This window comes from Spea bombifrons, chromosome 10 (genome assembly GCF_027358695.1).
Source record: "Spea bombifrons isolate aSpeBom1 chromosome 10, aSpeBom1.2.pri, whole genome shotgun sequence".
NCBI lineage: Eukaryota > Metazoa > Chordata > Amphibia > Anura > Pelobatidae > Spea > Spea bombifrons.
In genome coordinates, this window is record NC_071096.1 from 30,270,106 (window position 1) to 30,289,021 (window position 18,916).

An 18,916-nucleotide genomic window follows, 5' to 3' on the forward strand; every position below is an offset into this window, starting at 1 on the left:
GACGGTGTTTCTGGCTTCAATAAACTATCATTGCAGTAACCCCCGTCTGCGTGTGCTTATTTGTAATAATTACTGAATGTTTCGGCGTGATAACGCTTTTATTGTATGAACAGGAAGTTATTAGCATCGTATAAATGATTATAATCTGGGTACAGCGCCCTCTGGTGGTGGAGTACTGATTCCTAGCACATTACTTTGGCTATGTTACGGGGTTAAATACCCCTACAGTCATATTGGGGGATGGACTGTATGGGAAGCCAAGGGAAGCAATTCATAAATGGGTCAAAATGTGTGATATTTATATTGTGTGGATTTATTGCCTCCTTCCCAGCCAAGCAACACATCCTCAACAGCGACTCTCCCTGTCCGAAATCGTAAGAGCAACTCCCCCCAAAGAATTTTACTGGGTTTCTATAATAAAATAACATTTTATGTGTTTCTATAATAAAATATTATTTATTAAATTAAATATTTGAAATTCAAAATAAACACGCAAGTTTCATTGAGGATAAAGTACATGTTTTATTCACATAGAATTATAAACTCATCATAGTTGGGATATTTCAGACACCTAAACTCTTAGAAAAACACATAAGGTTACGGAGGGATTCCCACGAGAAACGGGGCGTTTTGGGAGACGTTCATAACTCTGGCTCATGAATCACATCCACGACGGGGAGATTCACTTGGTTCCTTTTGCTCCGGTGGGCATCTTAGCAGAAGAGCTCAGGGACTGCTGTCCGCTCTCAGCCGGTGAGCCACCTGGGGGTCAGAGACAAAAGTATATTTTTAATTCACTGTTAAAAATACACGATTCTTCATTAGCGAGTCGTTCGAATAATTATCTCTGTTGGGTTACAACATGAATGATACATGAAGTATGGAAGCCGAGATCCAACAAAAAACACTAATTAACGGAGAAGCCAAGTCCACCCGCTCCGTGTGTCTCCATAAAACAAGTCCACAGCCGCTCCGGCGCAACCACCTGACCTCGTGGCGCAGTCCGTAGGGAACAGCACCACTAATGAGAGCCCCCCTCCCCGTATAAACAGCTAGAATCAGACTAGGAAGCGCGAGGACTGCGCTCACAAAACCGAAACAATGACCCAAAACAGAGCGAATCCTCACCGGCACAGAAGGCAGGAACCCAGTGGGCGGAGCAGGGAAAAAACACGACCTTTGGTGTGACGTATCTGCTAAAGCGAGGAGTTGATTGGGTGAAAAACGGCGCGTCAGACCGGGTTACCTGCAGAAAAAACTTGGCTGTGATAGAGAGTGGGTGTGCAGCTGCCGTGCTCCTTGTCCGCTCCTGCAATATCCCAGGGAACGAAGCTGGTACCTACCCCGCCTGGGGCTCGCTGCATGCTTCTCAGCCGGCCAGCTCGATCTCGTGGGCATGCGAGCCTTTTTCTGGTTGTAACCTGCTGTCGGGGGGCTCCTCAGGTATGAGGGGGGGAACAGAAGACATGGATGGCTTTGAGGGAGAGGCTTCTACGGCCTCCATGGTATCCGGGGCCAGCAGCCCTTACCAGCCCACCACAGAGCCTGTAATGCGGAACCCGGGCCTAAGAGGCATCAGCTGCGACCTGGAGTACATCCGCTCGCCATTGGGGATCCTAAAATGCATACAAGTGGTAAGAGATTGGGGTACATGAGGGGTCCGAGACAAACAAGCGGAATCCGGTAATAAACGGGTTTGTGTTGTGGGCGCCCGTCTGCTTGGGTTATCGGTAACGCTATTAAAGAGGGGGAGCGTATCTGGTATAAAGGGGACCGTTCCCCTCCTTGCAGATGGGTCAGTCCGGAGAATAAACTTGGAACCAACTTATTTTTAATGCTATAAAAAGTGTTTTTAAAAGCGAATTCAGTTTCCGGGGGCGTTTCAACTTATCGAACCGGGCTTACAACCCTGCCTGGGACCCGAGTTACGGCGCAGGTGTCTCCGGTGGACCCCACCCTTGGGTAATTGATTAATTGGTGGACCCCACCCTGCCGGGCGGTGGCTTAATTGACCTGCGTGCTCCATCCGTTACTCTACTCGGTGCTTATGGGAAGCGCAATCCGTGTTGGATTTTCACTTTGATTTCACAGAACTTACCCGAGTTTGAGGCGGTTTCGGTTCCGATTCGCCCTTCAGAAGGTCGGTGCCGGGAGCTTTATGTATCAGACGCGGCTAAGGAGTAAGCAGCCAAACCTTTACCTGCCGGGTCATTGCATAGCCAAGTCTGTCTTACCGGTTAAAGTTTGCTCGTCGTTACCGAGTTGCGCTGGGACCTCGATGCTCGGGACCCGAGGGTTCGATAAAGATGCCGAGTTGCAGTGCCGGTCGGAAACCTGTATAACGAAATGCAATTGTATTGATGCTGAAGTTTAGTGTCTTGTTTGGTGCTTATGCATCGGGATAAAGGTGGGCTGTATATGTTATATATTCTGTGTATATATTCCCTCACAGATATAAGAGTTATCTCACCTAGCTGAGCGTCTCTGCCTTCCCGGATCTCCTGCGCCGGTATCTGCGCCGTTGGCGGACCCTGTAAGGGAGATGCGGTTACCCGAAACCAGGGATTCCGCCGGAGACAGCTTAATATCGCATATAACAAGCCAGACGATACGGGGCTTTGAGTCGGTTCCGCTCGGGTTCTCCGCCGGCCGGGATCTCTCCCCGGGAGGCCGCCGTGTGCTCCGGGTCCATGCGCTCTACTGGCCGCCTAAAGGCTGGGTTTGGCTTCTGTAGCCCCTTAAATACGGCCCTGGAAGCCGAAGCGCTCAGCTGCCGCTCGGGAAACAATAATGAGGAAATTAACCGAAAAAGTGCTCTTACCTGCTGGGATCGGATCAGTGCTTCATACAGCAGCCCCTAGAGCTGATAAAAAAAAGGGTTAAATCTAATTAAAGGGTTAAATTGCTTTGTTAGAAACGATCAGTTCTGTAATTTTTCTCCAGTTTTTAATAGAGATTATTTTTTTCTATCAAACAGCGGCCGTTGTGTGTAAAGGAGGATTCTGGCGCAAACGGTTAAAGCGGATCAATCGGCAGGAACGTTCCATTGGTTGCTATGGGGATTGCTCCACTTCTGCCGCTGCACGGGAATTATTCTTTATACACATTGCCTGCTGTGGGTAGAGAAATCAAACCCTGTTTAAACTGTGAGAAAAGCAGCATCTGGACGTATAGAAAGTACTAAAACCGGATGCGGGGGCAATGAGGAGTGTTTGTCATACAGGTGCAGGGGCCTCACCTTTTTGCCCCTGCCGTTTAGTGCATGATATCGCATGTGGGGTATTTAATTAAGCTGCCCCTGGGGTTACGCAGTGGAGACCCCGTGGGAATGAAATGCCCCTGTAGGAGGGCATTAGAAGCGACAGAGGGGCTTTTGGCTTTGGGAAGATCCGGTCGGCTCGGGGTTAACCCCGGAATGTGCATTCGGAGGCTCCTTCTCTTCTAAAAGATGCGTCACCCTGTCTCGTGCTTCAATCCCAGCAAACGTTTATCCCGTTATTACAAACAGCTATAAAATATGCATTGTCCGGCCGTCCGCTCGATATTCCTTCTGAAAACACTCAGGAGCCGTATATACATCCCCTCACTGTATAAATCTCTACCACTTCTGCTGGGATGCTGTTCCACTTATCTACCGCCCTATTTCTAAGTAGAGGTTCTACAGTGAGGGAATGTAAATAAGTGGAACAGCCTCCCAGCAGAAGTGGTAGAGGTTTATACAGTGAGGGGATGTATATACGACTCCTGAGGAATATCGAGGGGACGGCTCTCATAGACGAGGAAGAAACGTCGCATACACTCCCCTGTCATGTGTATAAATAATAGCCTTCATCTAAAACTAGAGGCTCGGAAATAATGCAAGAAGTTTTTCTTTACTGAGAAGGTGGCAGATAAATGGAACTGCCTCCCAGCAGAAGTGGTAGCGGCAAATACAGTGAGAGAATGTTATACGCTTCTGCTGGGAGGCTGTTCCATTTATCTACCACCCAATTTCTCAGTAGAGGTTATACAGCGAGGGGATGTAAACATACAGGGGATGGGGATACGAGGCCCCTAATCTGTTTGATTAATGTCGGAGTGGTTACAGCAGGAATAACGGGCGGGTAGCCGGGGGCCGAATGGCTCCGATGTGTCATTAAATTCTCTGTTTGCATGACAAGTTGCTCCATGAGTCCCGCTGGATTCAGCCCCATTCCCTCATCTACTTGCCCGTTATTACTCAATCAGATTCAGGGCCCCGTATCCCCGTCCCCTGCATGTTTTTAATTTCCTTACGGTATAACCTCTACCACTTCTGCTGGGAGGCTGTTCCACTTATCTACCCCCTCTCAGTAAAGTAAAACTTTTTGCATTACTTCTGAGCCTCCTTAATAGATGAAGGCTATTATTTATACATATGACAGGGCAGCGTATGCATTATGCTAGTGGGTGGAAGATATTACTCTGCAATATGAAGGGCCGACTCTAGCGAGCTTCTCCTGCAAAGAGCCCCGCAGGCCCTGCATAATGTATAGTTTAATCGGTGCGAATGCGCAGGAATTCTTGCCAGTATCTGTGGATTGTTCGGTGACTCCGGAGGTTCCGGGAAAGAAGAGCCCTTCGCCTCCCTGACTCCGCTATGCATCGTACGGGGACGGCGCTGGCAGGAAGAGCTCACCGGGGTCGGCCCTTCATAATGCTGGGAGTGATGGGATTGGGGGCGCAACTTTCCTGTAAACCTCTGCTCTGTCAAATAATCCATGGCTTCTGCGGACAGATTGCTTGAGTGTTGCTGCCTGTTTTACTATACATTGTGCAGGGCCCGCTCGGTTCCCTTTGCAGGGGAAGCTCACAGGGGCGAGCGTTTCATAATACATCGAAACGTCCAAAACCTTCCTTGTGGGCTGTATTCACTAAACCTGGTGTCTGTTAACCATGATGCCACTCTGTATTCTGAAGGGCAGGCATCAGGGGATTGAAGCGTAAACTCCTGTGCTCGCCAATACCCCCCCCTCTGTACAGTATGAATGTTATCCTGCAGGAAGCCCCTAAACCTGTATAAATCATATCTGTGCAATAACCGGGGTCAGCCTGGATTATTAGCGCGAGAGGCTGAGCGGCTCCGATGGGTTTCTGCGTCTCGATGCGGGTCCCGGCGATGTCATAGATCTGTTTATCCAATGACGTCTGTCCCTCTATGGACTTTCATCTGTCTGTGTGTCCGGCGGGGTTATTAAAACCGAGCCGTTCTATTGTTTAGCGCAGGCTGTATGAGGAGTCGGATAGAACGGCTCGGCCGCCCGCAGACTTCGTAGAGTCCGAGACGCGGAGATTTTGTGGAAATGCCGTTTAATGTGATTTCATGAAATGTGTGAATTGACTCCGTTTTCTGGGGATTTCCTCGTTAATCCGGAATGTTTGGATGAGAATCGTTATCGGAAGCGGCATATTTATAGAATTGCTCGGCTTGTCTGTTTCTCACGGGAGGTAAATGCTGTTTAAAAGCCGTTAACCCTTTCATGCAGAGCCATTTCCACTCGGCGGCTGGACAGGGTGATACGCAGTAAGTACTCGAGACTTCACGGACGCTTGGGGGAAAGTCGGCAGGTACACAGCGAAGCCGATGTCCTGGCCCTTGCGGTCGGCGCCGGTGGCCCCACGGGAACCTTGAACGCAGTTTAGGCAGCGGCTTCCTAATGGGTTTGGGATGCTCAGAAAGCCGCGGCTGATAAACGTCACTTCCGTCTCTTCTTCTGTCTGCCCCAGTTTATTAAACCATGGGGGGGGGCAGCCGTAGTATTTAACCCCTCGAACAACTGCAGAACCTGAGCTCCTAAAGCTGACTTCGTCGGGTCCATTGGAACGAACCGTTTCCAAAAACTGTAATCCTTTAAACTACCAAAAAAATAATAAATCCTAGAATATTCAACTCGAGCTGGAAGATAACTGCAGCCGCCATCCGTCCCGTAATGTTATATCTGATGCATATTGTTTATATCCAGGGGGGTCTAACTCCCGGCCCCGAGGGCCACAACTAGACCAGGATACTGAGGTTCAGAACTGTATTGAGCTGCCAGTGCCCATCCTGGGATATCCAGAAAGCCTGGCCTGGTTGTGGCCCCCGGGGCCAGGAGTTGGACCCCCCTGTCTCTAGTAAATGCCAGTCTGATGTCCGCTGTCTCCTCTCTGCAGCTCCTGGCTCTTCTCTCCTTCATCTGTATCGAGACCATCATGGAGTGCTTCCCCTGCGAGGGGCTCTATTTCTTCGAGTTCGTGAGCTGCAGTGCATTCGTGGTGACCGGAGTTCTGCTCGTCATCTTCGCCCTCCGCCTGCGCGACAAGGTGCCGCCTGTCAACTGGGACCTCGTGGTGAGTCTCATAAATCTCTCTGCACTCGCCTTTTCCTGTAAGGTGCTGTTTGGTGCGGGTCGGGTTATTGTAATCACTGATGTCTCCTATAAGAGCGTTCTGTGCAGCTCTGTAACCCAACATTTATCACGAGCGTGATGTACAAACGCCGGCAGAAAATGCCCCGAGAAGGGAGTCGTCTGAATCAGGGGCTGCGTGGGGCGCGCAAAACATTATCCTGCAGCCTCGTAAGTAGAGAGGAGAGGGAACTTTTCGAGGCTTCCTTGTACAATGACTCGGCGTTGGCTTCAGTGTGACTGCCGACGGCTTCCGGCTTAACTCCGGCGACTGCTTGGGGCCCCTCGACAGAAGAGACCTGAACAGGTAAGAGACGCGTTCCTTTTAACAGTCTCAATTTTACCTGCTTTACATACGGCTTCGAGCCCCTGATTCACATTTTATCTCCTTGCTGCGTCTCTTGTATTATTATTATTGTTATTATTATATTAGTGCCCCTCGTGAAAATGCATATTCCTGCATCTGTACACAAAAGAACTGGGGGCAGAATTCCAACAGATTATCCCTCATGTGACCCAAACGCCGCCGGCGACAGCTTCTTACCAAAGCAGACAGACATTTATGCCGCCCTTGGGTTGGGGGGGGGGTTTGTGCAGTATGTGCGGGTTTGTGCTACCCTTTTTGTTGGGGGGGGTTGTGCTATCCTTTTTGTTGGGGGGGGGGTTGTGCTGCCCTTGCGTTGGGGGGGTTGTGCTGCCCTTGCGTTGGGGGGGGTTGTGCCGCCCTTGTGTTGGGGGGGGGTTGTGCCGCCCTTGCGTTGTGGTTTGTTGCATTTTCAATGAAAGGGACATTCGCTTCACATTCTAGAGAATAATGTTTCTTCGCGTTCTAGAGAATAATGTTGTTGTTTCTTCGCATTCTCGCCTCCCGCAGACGCTTCGAATATCCAAACTGTTTTGCTTATATTTACAAAATGTAATTTAAAACCAGAAACGGCAGCTTTTGGCATCTTAATAACATTTTACAGACTTTTGGGCCGGATATTCAGTCCATAAAATGTCGTTCAGATTGTAAAAGTCGTCGCTTCTGTTTTGAAACGGAATACAGTAATTAGAGCCGGAGAGGCTCGACGTCTCATACCTTTTTAGTGGCCAACATGTCCCAAACTGTGTGTATATTCTCTATATATTATATAATATATGTATATTCGCTCGATCTCTCTAGAGATATATAGTTTGTGTGTGTATATGCGCGTTGTGTAATGTGATATAACGTTGGTGTACGTGTGTGTGTGTGTGTATATGTGCATTATGTTATGTGATAAAGTGGGTGTATATGCGCCTTATGTAATTGGCGATATAACGTGGCTGTATATGCGCTTTAGGATATGTAATGTGATATAACGTTGTTGTACATGTGCATTATGTAATATGTGTGCATTATGTTATGTGATATGCGCGTTGATATGTGATGTGATATAACGTGGGTGTATATGCATGTTATGTAATTGGAGATAACGTGGGTGTATTTGTGCGTTAGTATATGTAATGGGGTATAACGTTGTTGTATATGCGCGTTATGTAATATGATATAGTGTGTGTGTATATGTGCATTATGTTGGGTGATATGAGCGTTATGTAATGTGATATAACATGGGTGTATTTGTGTGTTAGGATATGTAATGGGGTATAACGTGGGTGTATATGCGCATTGATGTCTAATGGGGTATAATGTAGGTGTATATGCACGTTATGTGATTGGAGATAACGTGTGTATTTGTGCGTTGCTGTGTAATAGGATATAACGTGGGTGTATATGCGCGTTATATAATTGGAGATAACGTGGGTGTATATGCGCGTTGATATGTAATGGGATATAACGTGGGTGTATATGCGTGTTATGTAATGCGATATATCGTGTGTATTTGTGCGTTGTGTAATGTGATATAACGTGGGTATCCATGTGCGTTATGTAATGTGATATAGTGTTTGTGTGTGTATTTGTGCATTATGTTATGTGATATGCGTGTTGATATGTAATGTGGTATAACGTGGGTGTATATGCACGTTATGTGATTGGAGATAACGTGGGTGTATATGCGCGTTGATATGTAATGTGATATAACGTGGGTGTATATGCGCGTTGATATGTAATGTGATATAACGTGGGTGTATATGCACGTTATGTGATTGGAGATAACGTGGGTGTATATGCACGTTGATATGTAATGTGATATAACGTGGGTGTATATGCGCGTTGATATGTAATGTGATATAACGTGGGTGTATATGCACGTTATGTGATTGGAGATAACGTGGGTGTATATGCACGTTGATATGTAATGTGATATAACGTGGGTGTATATGCGCGTTGATATGTAATGTGATATAACGTGGGTGTATATGCACGTTATGTGATTGGAGATAACGTGGGTGTATATGCACGTTGATATGTAATGTGATATAACGTGGGTGTATATGCGCGTTGATATGTAATGTGATATAACGTGGGTGTATATGCACGTTATGTAATGTGGTATAACGTGTGTGTGCGTTATGTAAATCTGAAGAAGGGACTTCTAAGGATTTGTGCTTCTGCTTCTCAGTCCCTGATCATGTAGCCCTTGGAAGAATTGAATGTTTGTCGGCTGCTCCCTTATTGCCTGATGATGGTTTGTGTGGAGTTTGTGGCATATGAGGGGTTAATACTGATAAATGGTGTAACACGGTACATGCATACGCCCTCGGGAAGCTTTACTGTCTGTCTCTGGTGCGGCGTCACACGCAGCAGATACCGGCTGGGGAGGAATTATAACACGGGGTCCCTGTGTGTCCAGGCGGAGATTTTAGGGATTCTGGCCATCGGCTGGAAAACTCTGCTTCCTAAAACAAAAGAGAATTGATTGAGATGGGGTAATTCTTCATCGTTCTCCAAGTAAAAAGTCGTCTGCGTTACCCAATAATGGGGCTTACTTACCCCGGGGGTCCCTGCGTAGGGAGTATGAAGATGACACCCGGAATAGGAGGTCCCATTTAGCATAAGTCATCTGGAAACCTCCGCGTCCCAACAGGAAAGATGGGCGAGTTACTCCGGAAACCTCTGCGTCCCCTCAATGGGTGAGTTACTCCGGAAACCTCCGCGTCGCCCCGATGGGCGAGTTACTCCGGAAACCTCTGCGTCCCCTCAATGGGTGAGTTACTCCGGAAACCTCCGCGTCGCCCCGATGGGTGAGTTACTCCGGAAACCTCCGCGTCGCCCCGATGGGCGAGTTACTCCGGAAACCTCTGTGTCCCCTCAATGGGTGAGTTACTCCGGAAACCTCTGCGTCGCCCCGATGGGTGAGTTACTCCGGAAACCTCCGCGTCGCCCCGATGGGTGAGTTACTCCGGAAAGCTCTCATGTGGTGTTAAACTCAGGAGCGGGCGGCTCGTCTGTCCCCTGAATTATTTGAAACACTCGCTTTATCCATCTGTAGGCAAAAGGCATACAACGGGTTAATATGTTTCATGGGAATAGCTTTTTATCGTTTGAACGATGACGTCGTATTATATTATATCAGCAATTTCTGTATATTTCCAAATAAGACAATATTTATCATTTTATTCGCATCTTTTACAAACAGTCATAAGATCCATTACTCCTCATGGAACTCGATAAGCGAGAAACTACATTATTATTATTATTATTATTATTATTACATTCTCTTTTACATTCCGTGGCTTTTATACGATCGGCTCTGCGGTCCTATATCCAGTATATCCGCCCAAAAAACGTAATATGCTCAATCATAACGGGTTATGAAACTGGGATGTATGTATATGGTGTATGTGTGTGATATATGGTCATGTGCATGTGTAGGTATATGATGTGTGCATGTGCGTGAGATGTGTATGTGGGGATGTATACGGACTTGTGTGTATGGGCCTATGGAGATGCATGTATTCGTTTTTCTTGACTTAATAGTACATGAGGCCGTAGGACGTTCTGTATAAGTGACAATTCTGGTGGTAAAAGTGGAGTAATCACCATAGCAACCAATACACCGTTCCTGCCAATTACTCCACTGCTACATTCTGCACCAGAATCGCTCCTTCTACAGAACGTCCGTTCCTTCTCTGCACGGAAATCTGCTGCTTTTACATTATTTACAAATCTATACCCCCCCCACACTTCTACAGAATCGCTCCTTATACAGAAATCTCCAAATACTTCCCTCCTATTGTGTCATTTACTAAAATCTACTCTCTTCCCCCAAAAGCTTGTATTTAAAAACCTCCATAACCAGCAACAAAAATAACGTCTCCTCTGAACCATAAACAGAGAATTTAATGACACATCGGAGCCCTTCTGCCCCCAGCTACTCGCCCGTTATTCCTGCTGTAACCACTCCGACATTAATCAATCAGATTTGGGGCCCCGTATCCCCGTCCCCTGCATGTTTACATCCCCTCGCTGTATAACCTCTGCTGAGAAATTGGGTGGTAGATAAGCGGAACAGCCTCCCAGCCGAAGCGTATTACATTCTCTCACTGTATTTGCCGCTACCACTTCTGCTGGGAGGCAGTTCCATTTATCTACCTTTCGGATGAGATTTTTTTTTTTCAAACGAGGAGAAACGTCAGAATAAAAGTCTCTCCTATACTTTATTAAACCTCTTCCCTCCAGACTACAGATAAATCCATCGCAGTTATGACCCCCCCGGACGCTCCGGGTTACATTAGGCCGTCGGGCATTATGTATAGGTGATAATTCTGGTGGTAAAAGTGGAGTAATCACCATAGCAACCAATTCACCGTTCCTGCCAATTACTCCACTGCTACATTCGGCGCCAGAATCACTCCTTATACAGAACGCCCGTTACTTAAATCTGCAGGTTTATGTTTACATTCTCATTACTGCCCCCCCCTATGGCTGCATTATGCATCCTTATGCTGAGGATGCGTAATGCCTCCAAATCCTGTTAATAATAAAAGACTTTAATTTATTGGCTTCTTATAATTTCTCCTGTTTGGGTCGAAACAAAAAGTCCTAAAATCCATTACTCCACATGGAACTCGGTAAGCAAGAAACTATTAATAATAATAATATTATTATTCTCTTTTACATTCCGTGGCTTTTACACGATCGGCTCTGCGCTCCTATATCCAGTATATCCGCACAAAAAACGTAATATGCTCAATCATAACGGGTTATGAAACTGGGATGTATGTATATGGTGTATGTGTGTGATATACGGTCATGTGTGTGGTATGTGTATAAAGGGATATATGCTTGTATATGGTGTAGGTATATGCATGTATATGATGAATGTATAGGTGGATGTGCGTGATATGTGCATATGGGGATGTATACATTTGTATATGGATTTGTGTGTATGGGCCTATGGAGACACATGTATTCGTTTTTCTTGACGTCATAGTAATGAATATTTCTACATATATTATATTTATTACATATGTCATATACTATGTAGTGATGTTTGGATATCTGATAATAAATGTGTGTTTTTGCTGCTGTAACAATGCTGCGTATGAAAGCTTTATTTTTCCCGTTTTTTTTATGCACTTAACAAGCAATAGTAATAATGGTTTTCGATAAGGTAGAAGCGAGGCCTGTGATGTCTTTTTGTTATTGTCCGGGGTATTTTCTCTTCATATTGGATCCGGTTAATATATTCTTATTGTAAATTAATTATTTTCATGTACCGGACCCAATTCAATAACCGCAGATCAGTCCAGATTTGCGTATAATTTAGAACTCATTTCTAATGTATTTTCTGCGGCTCCAAAGTTTATTGTGAGTTACTATAGTCTGAAATCGCCTTAAGTCCCTACGCATTACCGGCTACAGGGGGGTATTAAGCAGCGAGTGGAGTAATCACCATAGCAACCAATACACCGTTCCTACCAATTGCTCCTCTACTACATACTGCGCCGGAATCGCTCCTTATACAGAACCCGGTTTTGCTTCTTTATATTCCACAAACAGCCCGACGGCTGCTGGATTTATAGTTTGAGACCAGCTGGCTTTTTGGTCTCCTCTGGGGCCACATCCGAGATCACTTGTCATTATTGTTGTTGTTATTCTGTATAATAAGCGGTTTGTTATATTATTAAGCTGTATATTTTCCCTGCAGTCTCTGGTGACTCTAGTAGATTGGCTCCTCTGTACCCTAGAGACCGCTCTAGAACCGTTCTAGGTGGGGAGGACTCATCGACCTGTTATATTTAGGACTCTCGGCTGAGCCTGGTTCCAGGGCTTAAGCTCCCTTGTTCGGGGGAACCCTCTGCGCCTGTAGCCCCTGTCTGGGTCGGTGCTCTGCTGACCCAGCGAGTTACCCCTGTGGGGGCTGAAAGTCTCTCTCTCCTGTCGCTCACGGTGGTGGTAATGTGGGGGGGGGTTGGATGGGAGGTGAACCGGAGCATCTCGGCTCCCTGTCTGCCGTCTGTCCCTCTCTCATGGCAACAGTCCTGAGTAGCACGAAGACGGGGTTGAGCTCTGAACGCCCTGTAAATGCGTGATCCGTACATCAGGAATCTCCTCTGCTTCGGTGGGCAGAGCTGTCAGACCTTGGCTGTCACAGACTGAGGATAACATCGTTGCTAAGACTTCTGAAGAAGAAATTATGAAGAGTATCGCTGCCTTCAAGTTCGCCGTGGACTTTTTGTGTGACCCTTGTATCAAATCCATGAGTATGTCAGCCAGAGCTTCTGCTTTGTGTTGCTGCCAGAAGAGCTCTATGGTTGAATAGGCTACTTAATATCCCTTTCAGGGGCAGATCCATGTTTGGGGATATGGCTCCAGGCACCCAAAGACTCACAGGGAGCCCCAGGATCCTAAGGATTCGGCATGACGCCACCTGTAATCCAGTAGGAGGAAGGCTCAGGTTCTTCGAATACAACTGGTTTTCAATTTCTCTAAATCCCTGGGTCAGAAGGCCACCTGTTAATATCAGACCAGACTGGTATCTGATGTCTCCTTCCCCAAGATCAGACCAGACGTTTTCAATCGTTTCCAAGACTTTCAGGCTATAATACCGATACCTGAGCTAGAGAAGAATTCTGGAATATACCCTCCGGTTTTCCTGGTCCCAACAGCGGTTTCCGTCTTAAATTAGACCTCCGTTATTTCAGATTCAGGATGGATCAACGACTTCTTGGTCTCTATAGACCCTAAAGATGCTCATCGTCTTGTTCCTATCCTCTTGTCTCATCAAAAGGTTCTTCGTATAGCGATTCCTTGGGAGGCAGAGACTTATTTCCAGTTTCAGGCTCATCCATTTGGCCTCACGTCGCCCCCAAGGCTTTCACAAAGCTTTTGGCTGTGGTAGTGGCCCGCATGAGGGAATTTGTCATTCCCTACCTAGATGGTTGGTTCATCCGGCCCATTCAGCATTCAGTCGCTGGTGATTTCAAGTGCTTTCCTTCCGATACACTTCCATAAGGACTTGTATGTCTGGCTGGAAAATGGCTTCTGCAAGGTACGCCGTTCCCTGGGCTCTGGCCCGTATAAGAACACTCAGTTTTGCATCGTTGGGACAGAAGCCTTTTTTCCCCTCAACTATCTCATTGCCCTTCCTCATCATGTTTGAGCCTCTTACCTGGTGGATACAGACAGGTATTTTATCTGTAGGAAGAAGGTGGTCCGTTCCAGAGAGATTCTAAGTAACAACGCGAGTCTCAAGGTACGAGGAGCCATCTTCCAAGAGGGGCTTGCGCAAGGCAGCTGGTCTCCTCTCCAACCCCTTCTCTCCAGCTGTCTGGAACTTGTGGCGTTGGATAACACCCGGGGGACCAAGTTAACGGGCAAGAGAGTCTTTGTACCTCAGACAATAGGTCTGTAGTAGCCTACATCAACAAAGCCCAACTTTACATCCAAAGCCAGAAATCCTCCATCTGACAGCTTGAATGTTGAGCGGAAACTTTTTTTGGAATACAGGGTTTTCCGCTTCAGTTACCGAGACCCTTCTGTTAAACCGCAAGCGTGTCGGCTCTCTGAGGTTAAAATCTGGAAGAGGTTCCATTCTTGGTGCAGCTCCAAAGGTTTGTCCGCTACTCTTTGTTTCTAATTTCATTTTTGACTTTCTTCAGCAAGGTTTAGATTCCAGATTACAACCTTCTACCATTAAGGCCCATATTTCAGCCATCAGCACCTTTATGGGACATGAACCGGCCTCCCTGTCCGCAGTCAGATGTATTTTCTAAAGCTCTAGTCTGGATTAGACCTCGTCCTATTTCCAAAGCAGGGCTTTTGTTACGTCCTGGGTTTTCACCCAAAGTCCTTTCAGCTTTCCCCAGGAATCTGGACATTAGTTGACCGGCATTCTTTCCATCTCCTCAGGCGGGAGAGATTGCGCTTCGTTCCCTCGGTTTGAAAAGGCGTCTTCGTTTATGTAGGGGTTTCCTGCAGAGCAACAAACTTCATTCCATGACTGAGGTATCAGAGGGCTGGAGGACAGCCGGGGAAAGTCTCCAGCAGATTGTCAGCTCTTGTGCCTTTACACACAGCATGGCCTTTGGCGGTTATGCTAAGAAAATGTCTATAATAAAGTATAATGTACATTTATATATATTACAGGAGCGGGGATGGAAAGAGGTCTCATGAAGCAGACATGCGCCAGAATCTCACGTGTCTTCTTCTTTTCTCGTAGGATTTGGTGAATGCCGGGGTCAGCGCCCTGTTTTTCTTCATCGCCTCGGTAACTTTGGCCTCCATCAACCACAAGTCCGGCTCGGCTATCGCTGCAGCGGTAAGAGAATCTCTACTAAACTTTCCAATCAAACCCAAACTGTACTTTTAACCCCTTTGTTGCTGCAGGTCATGTTGGTGACCCCGAGTGTCGGTATTCGGGTTAAATCTCGTAGCCGCTAACCTCCTGCTTGTAGCCCGAGAGCCGCGCAAAAAGAGAACAGCGACTTCTGCGGCAGAATAATCGCCTTTTATTGGAAGAAAGTTCCCGGGAATCGACCTCCTTTATAAAATCAGAAGCAGCGCTGACCACGGAGCGTGTGGGTGAGACGCGGGCGGCAGTGCGGGGGTTAAGAGGAACGATAGACGGGTAAGGTGCGGGTCACAGCGATTTAGGGGGTCGGAGATGGGGGGGGGCGGGAGAGAGAACGGCATTCTTAAAAATCTCGTCTATCTTTAGGAGGATAAAGTGAAGTCTGTTACATGCGGAGAATCCAGACATTAGAATCAAATCACGGAAACGTCACATGAAGCTCTGGTAACGCGACACGAACCCGCTGCACATGTTTAGTCTGTGTCCTCGGTGCTGAAATGGTTAATCATCTTTATCTTGTGTATTTTTATAGTTCCCCTTCAGTGCTTTTATTCTGAGATCCCCCAATAGAGCGGCTTATGGGGGCAGTTGTTGTTGTTGTTGTTGTTGTTGTTGTTCTCCTCGTGGTCCGTCTGGGTGACTTGGTGGCCAGCGGGGAGGCAGTTGTTCTCGTGGTCCGTCTGGTTTTCTGTCTGTCTGTCCGTTGATCACACGGGATCGTATACACGCCGTTTGCAGATGTACCCGTGTGTGATGCGGTTCGGACCCGTCCTGGTTTACCGACTGTCTGTCGGATCGCAGGTTCGGAGATTATATTTTTCGGTTCCCTCTAGTGTTGTCATCAATTAACCATTTCCCCACCGAGGACACGGACTAAACATGTGCAGCGGGTTTGTGTCGTGTTACCGGAGCTTCAAATGACGTTTCCGTGATGTGATTCTAATGTCTGGATTCTCCGCATGTAACAGACTTCACTTCGTCCGCCTAAAGATACACGAGATTTTTAGCTGCCGGCACAGATGTTCATGTCACCGAGCACCGGGGTTTCTTATGCATTATCCGTGGCCAGCTTGGCCCCTTAATGCAGGAGAAGCGTGTTGGGTTTGCGTGTTTCCTATTGCAGTGTACATGATGCGCGGCGAGTGGTTTATTGATGAAGCCGATCTTGTGGCTTCTCGTGTTCTCTGCCGGCGGTGAGCGCAGCGCTGGGTTTCAGGCGCTGTTACTGTACAGCCTCAGCCGGGGAACATGCATGTCGGCCGGCACAGATTACATAAACCCTGAGCCGTGTAACTTTGCGTGAAGCAGGGCCGTCTCAGCGCTGCTTACAGGAGAAGCCGTCTCGGGCCGGCCCTTCCTCATGCATAGTTAACATGGGTTTCCCAAAAGCCATCTCTCAGCTTTCTCTATCCATGATGCAGGGGAAGCCGGCCAGGGTTGGCCTTGCGTCGTGGCATAATAAAAACTGCTGAGATGGCTTTTGAGGGGCCCCTGTTAACTATGCATGAGGAAGGGCCGACCAGAGACGGCTTTTTCTGCAAGAGGTGCTGAGAACCTTGCCTCATGTATAGTTAGTTAACTAATGGGGGGCATGATGTGGGGCCAACCCTGGCCGGCTTCCCCCGCATCATACATCCGAATGACTTTATTCAGACTTCAGGGTTTTCCTGGCTAGTATTGGCCTCGCTGTACAGAGCCCGGAAACCTGAATTATGAATATTAAATATTAACGCTGCAGTTACCCCGGCTGGTGTTAGGCCCGAAACATGCAGTTTTAATATGCATTATTTAACGCAAGAAACAAAGAACCCTGACATTTTTTTATGCATTTTTTTCTATACCAAATTTGGGTTATGAAAAATGCATGCTGCAGGGCTCCTTTTTTCAGCACCGCTAGAGCAGCAAAAAAAGAACCCTGTAACTTTGTATGCATTTTTCCGCTAAAATCCAATTTTGGGTTATGAAAAATGCATGCTGCAGGGCTCCTTTTTTTTTTCCCGGCATGGCCAGAGTGGGGGGGATTACTGTATTCTTTAAAGCATATGACACGGAGATGTTTATGAAAGATGCAGAACACGCTGGTTAGGAGGAAATCTGATTGGGACGCCCCCCCCCATCCAATCCATGCAGGAGGATGACAGAGGTTTTCTTCATGGATTTTGTTGCGTGGGGGGGGTACCGGGTCGCATGTATATTTTAAATGTTCTCATTATTTACAGACCTTGTTTCATTTGCAACATGGATTTATGTTTTTAAGAGGAATTTGTGTTTCTTTGGGGAATAATATTTATAGTTTTTATTTATATTTATTATAAAATGTTTGTTACAGGGTGACATTTCTGTGACTCGGGGTCAGCCCTTTGTCATGCATTCTAAACAGATTTTTATTCATTGTCCCGGCCAGCTACGGTCCTGCTGGCTGAATAATTAATTCCCGGCTGCTCCGCACAGTCTGGATTCCTACTCCCATTAAGCCAGCCGGATATTAAGTGTTGTGACTAAAACGGGTTTCGTTCTTCTTTCCTGCAGATCTTTGGATTCTTGGCCACCATCGCCTACACGGCGCACGCCTTCTTGTCGCTGCGGAGATGGAGGTCGGGCAGAACCCAGAACACACGGCAGAGCAACGACTACATGCGCGCCCGCAGCCAATCACGCGACGCGGACTGTCGCCCCGAGATCCAGCGCCTCGACGCCTGAGCCCCCGCAGAGTGCTCCCACCGCAGACTCTCGCGCACGGTGAGTGCCGATCGGCAGAGACTCTTTTCACCAGCAGAAACAGCCCCGGAATGATCTCCGCGTTCTGGCCGATCCGCTCCCCGGCAGAGAAGACGCGAGAGACTTGTTTCTTTTACTCGCCCCGGAAGGAGCGGCGGCGTCCCCACAAACTTTTTCCAAACCTTTCCTTCCGTCGTTGCTTCCGAGGCACAAAGCTGAAGATTTCTGGATTTACATTTTAAACTTTGTCTTGTAGCGGAGAATATGCAGGAAAACCGGCTCGTGTCCCCCCCCCCCCGTGCGTAATAATCGAGTTACATTAATGCATTCTTAATAATAAACCTCCATTTACAGGGGAAGGACCCATTCGGCCCGTCTCGCCGCCCGTTTTCCTGCCGTAACGACTCGGACCTCCGTCGGCCGTTGGTCTCGTCTTAGATTCAGGAGCCGGATCGCTTTTTAAATTCCATTCCGTTCCGTTATCTTCCTCCCTCCTGGATAAAATCAAATAACGTTCTTACGTTCCTCGCCGTCTGTTTGTTGGAACGTTGAATTCTGATATGAAACAATGTGTTTTATGCACTAAAGGGGAGAGTTGTGGTTTCAGCTCCATCGCCTCTCTATTAACGATGAAGGGCCGAAAAGGGCCAGCCAAGCTCTTCCTGCAGCCGGAGTGAACTGTACTGTTCGACCTGCGCTCGGGATTGTGTTCGCTGGCTTTATTCTGTACGAAGCGCCAACATATTCCGTGGTGCCGTACAATGTAACGTCCGGGCGACGGGCGTTCAGGACGCTGCCCGTGAGCTTCCAATCTAAAATAAAAGCCGCGACTTCTAAGTGCCGTTCCAAGCGATGTATATAAGAATAGATGTTAGAGCGCCAGCTACGTTTAGCGAGTGATAGAACGCGGGGCTTCACTATCGCCCCGTGGCGTCTCTGTACGGTTATCGGGCGTCTCTATTTACTAAACCAGAAGTGACCAATCTGTTTATTTGATGACGGCTTTTCTCGGTAGCCGATCTGCCGTGTTTGCGAGTATCGGGCGATCCGGACCCGTCTCCCGGTGCTTCT

At 47.4% G+C, this 18,916-nt stretch overlaps 1 protein-coding gene and 1 long non-coding RNA gene across 2 annotated transcripts; one reads left to right on the plus strand and one right to left on the minus strand.

Moving 5' to 3' along the window:
- Positions 1-497: 497 nt before the first annotated feature.
- Positions 498-1,152, minus strand: LOC128467491 (uncharacterized). The gene is made up of 2 exons (XR_008345730.1): positions 1,107-1,152; positions 498-762 (listed from the first exon to the last, which is right to left on the minus strand). It is a non-coding gene; the product is annotated as an uncharacterized LOC128467491 (long non-coding RNA).
- Positions 1,153-1,255: 103 nt separating this feature from the next.
- CMTM4 (CKLF like MARVEL transmembrane domain containing 4) lies at positions 1,256-17,951 on the plus strand. The gene is made up of 4 exons (XM_053449149.1): positions 1,256-1,634; positions 6,172-6,348; positions 14,996-15,094; positions 17,657-17,951. Exons 1-4 carry the CDS (start codon positions 1,446-1,448, stop codon positions 17,825-17,827), a joined length of 636 nt encoding a protein of 211 aa, XP_053305124.1. The 5' UTR covers positions 1,256-1,445; the 3' UTR covers positions 17,828-17,951.
- The last annotated feature ends 965 nt before the right edge of the window (positions 17,952-18,916 follow it).

Bases quoted from the DNA above. Each gene is read 5' to 3' on its own strand.
- CMTM4 (XM_053449149.1), top strand. From the start codon at position 1,446: ATGAGGGGGGGAACAGAAGACATGGATGGCTTTGAGGGAGAGGCTTCT. The intron at 1,635-6,171 runs GTAAGAGATTGG...TCCTCTCTGCAG, and splicing joins TCCTAAAATGCATACAAGTG to CTCCTGGCTCTTCTCTCCTT. The intron at 15,095-17,656 runs GTAAGAGAATCT...TCTTTCCTGCAG, and splicing joins GCTCGGCTATCGCTGCAGCG to ATCTTTGGATTCTTGGCCAC.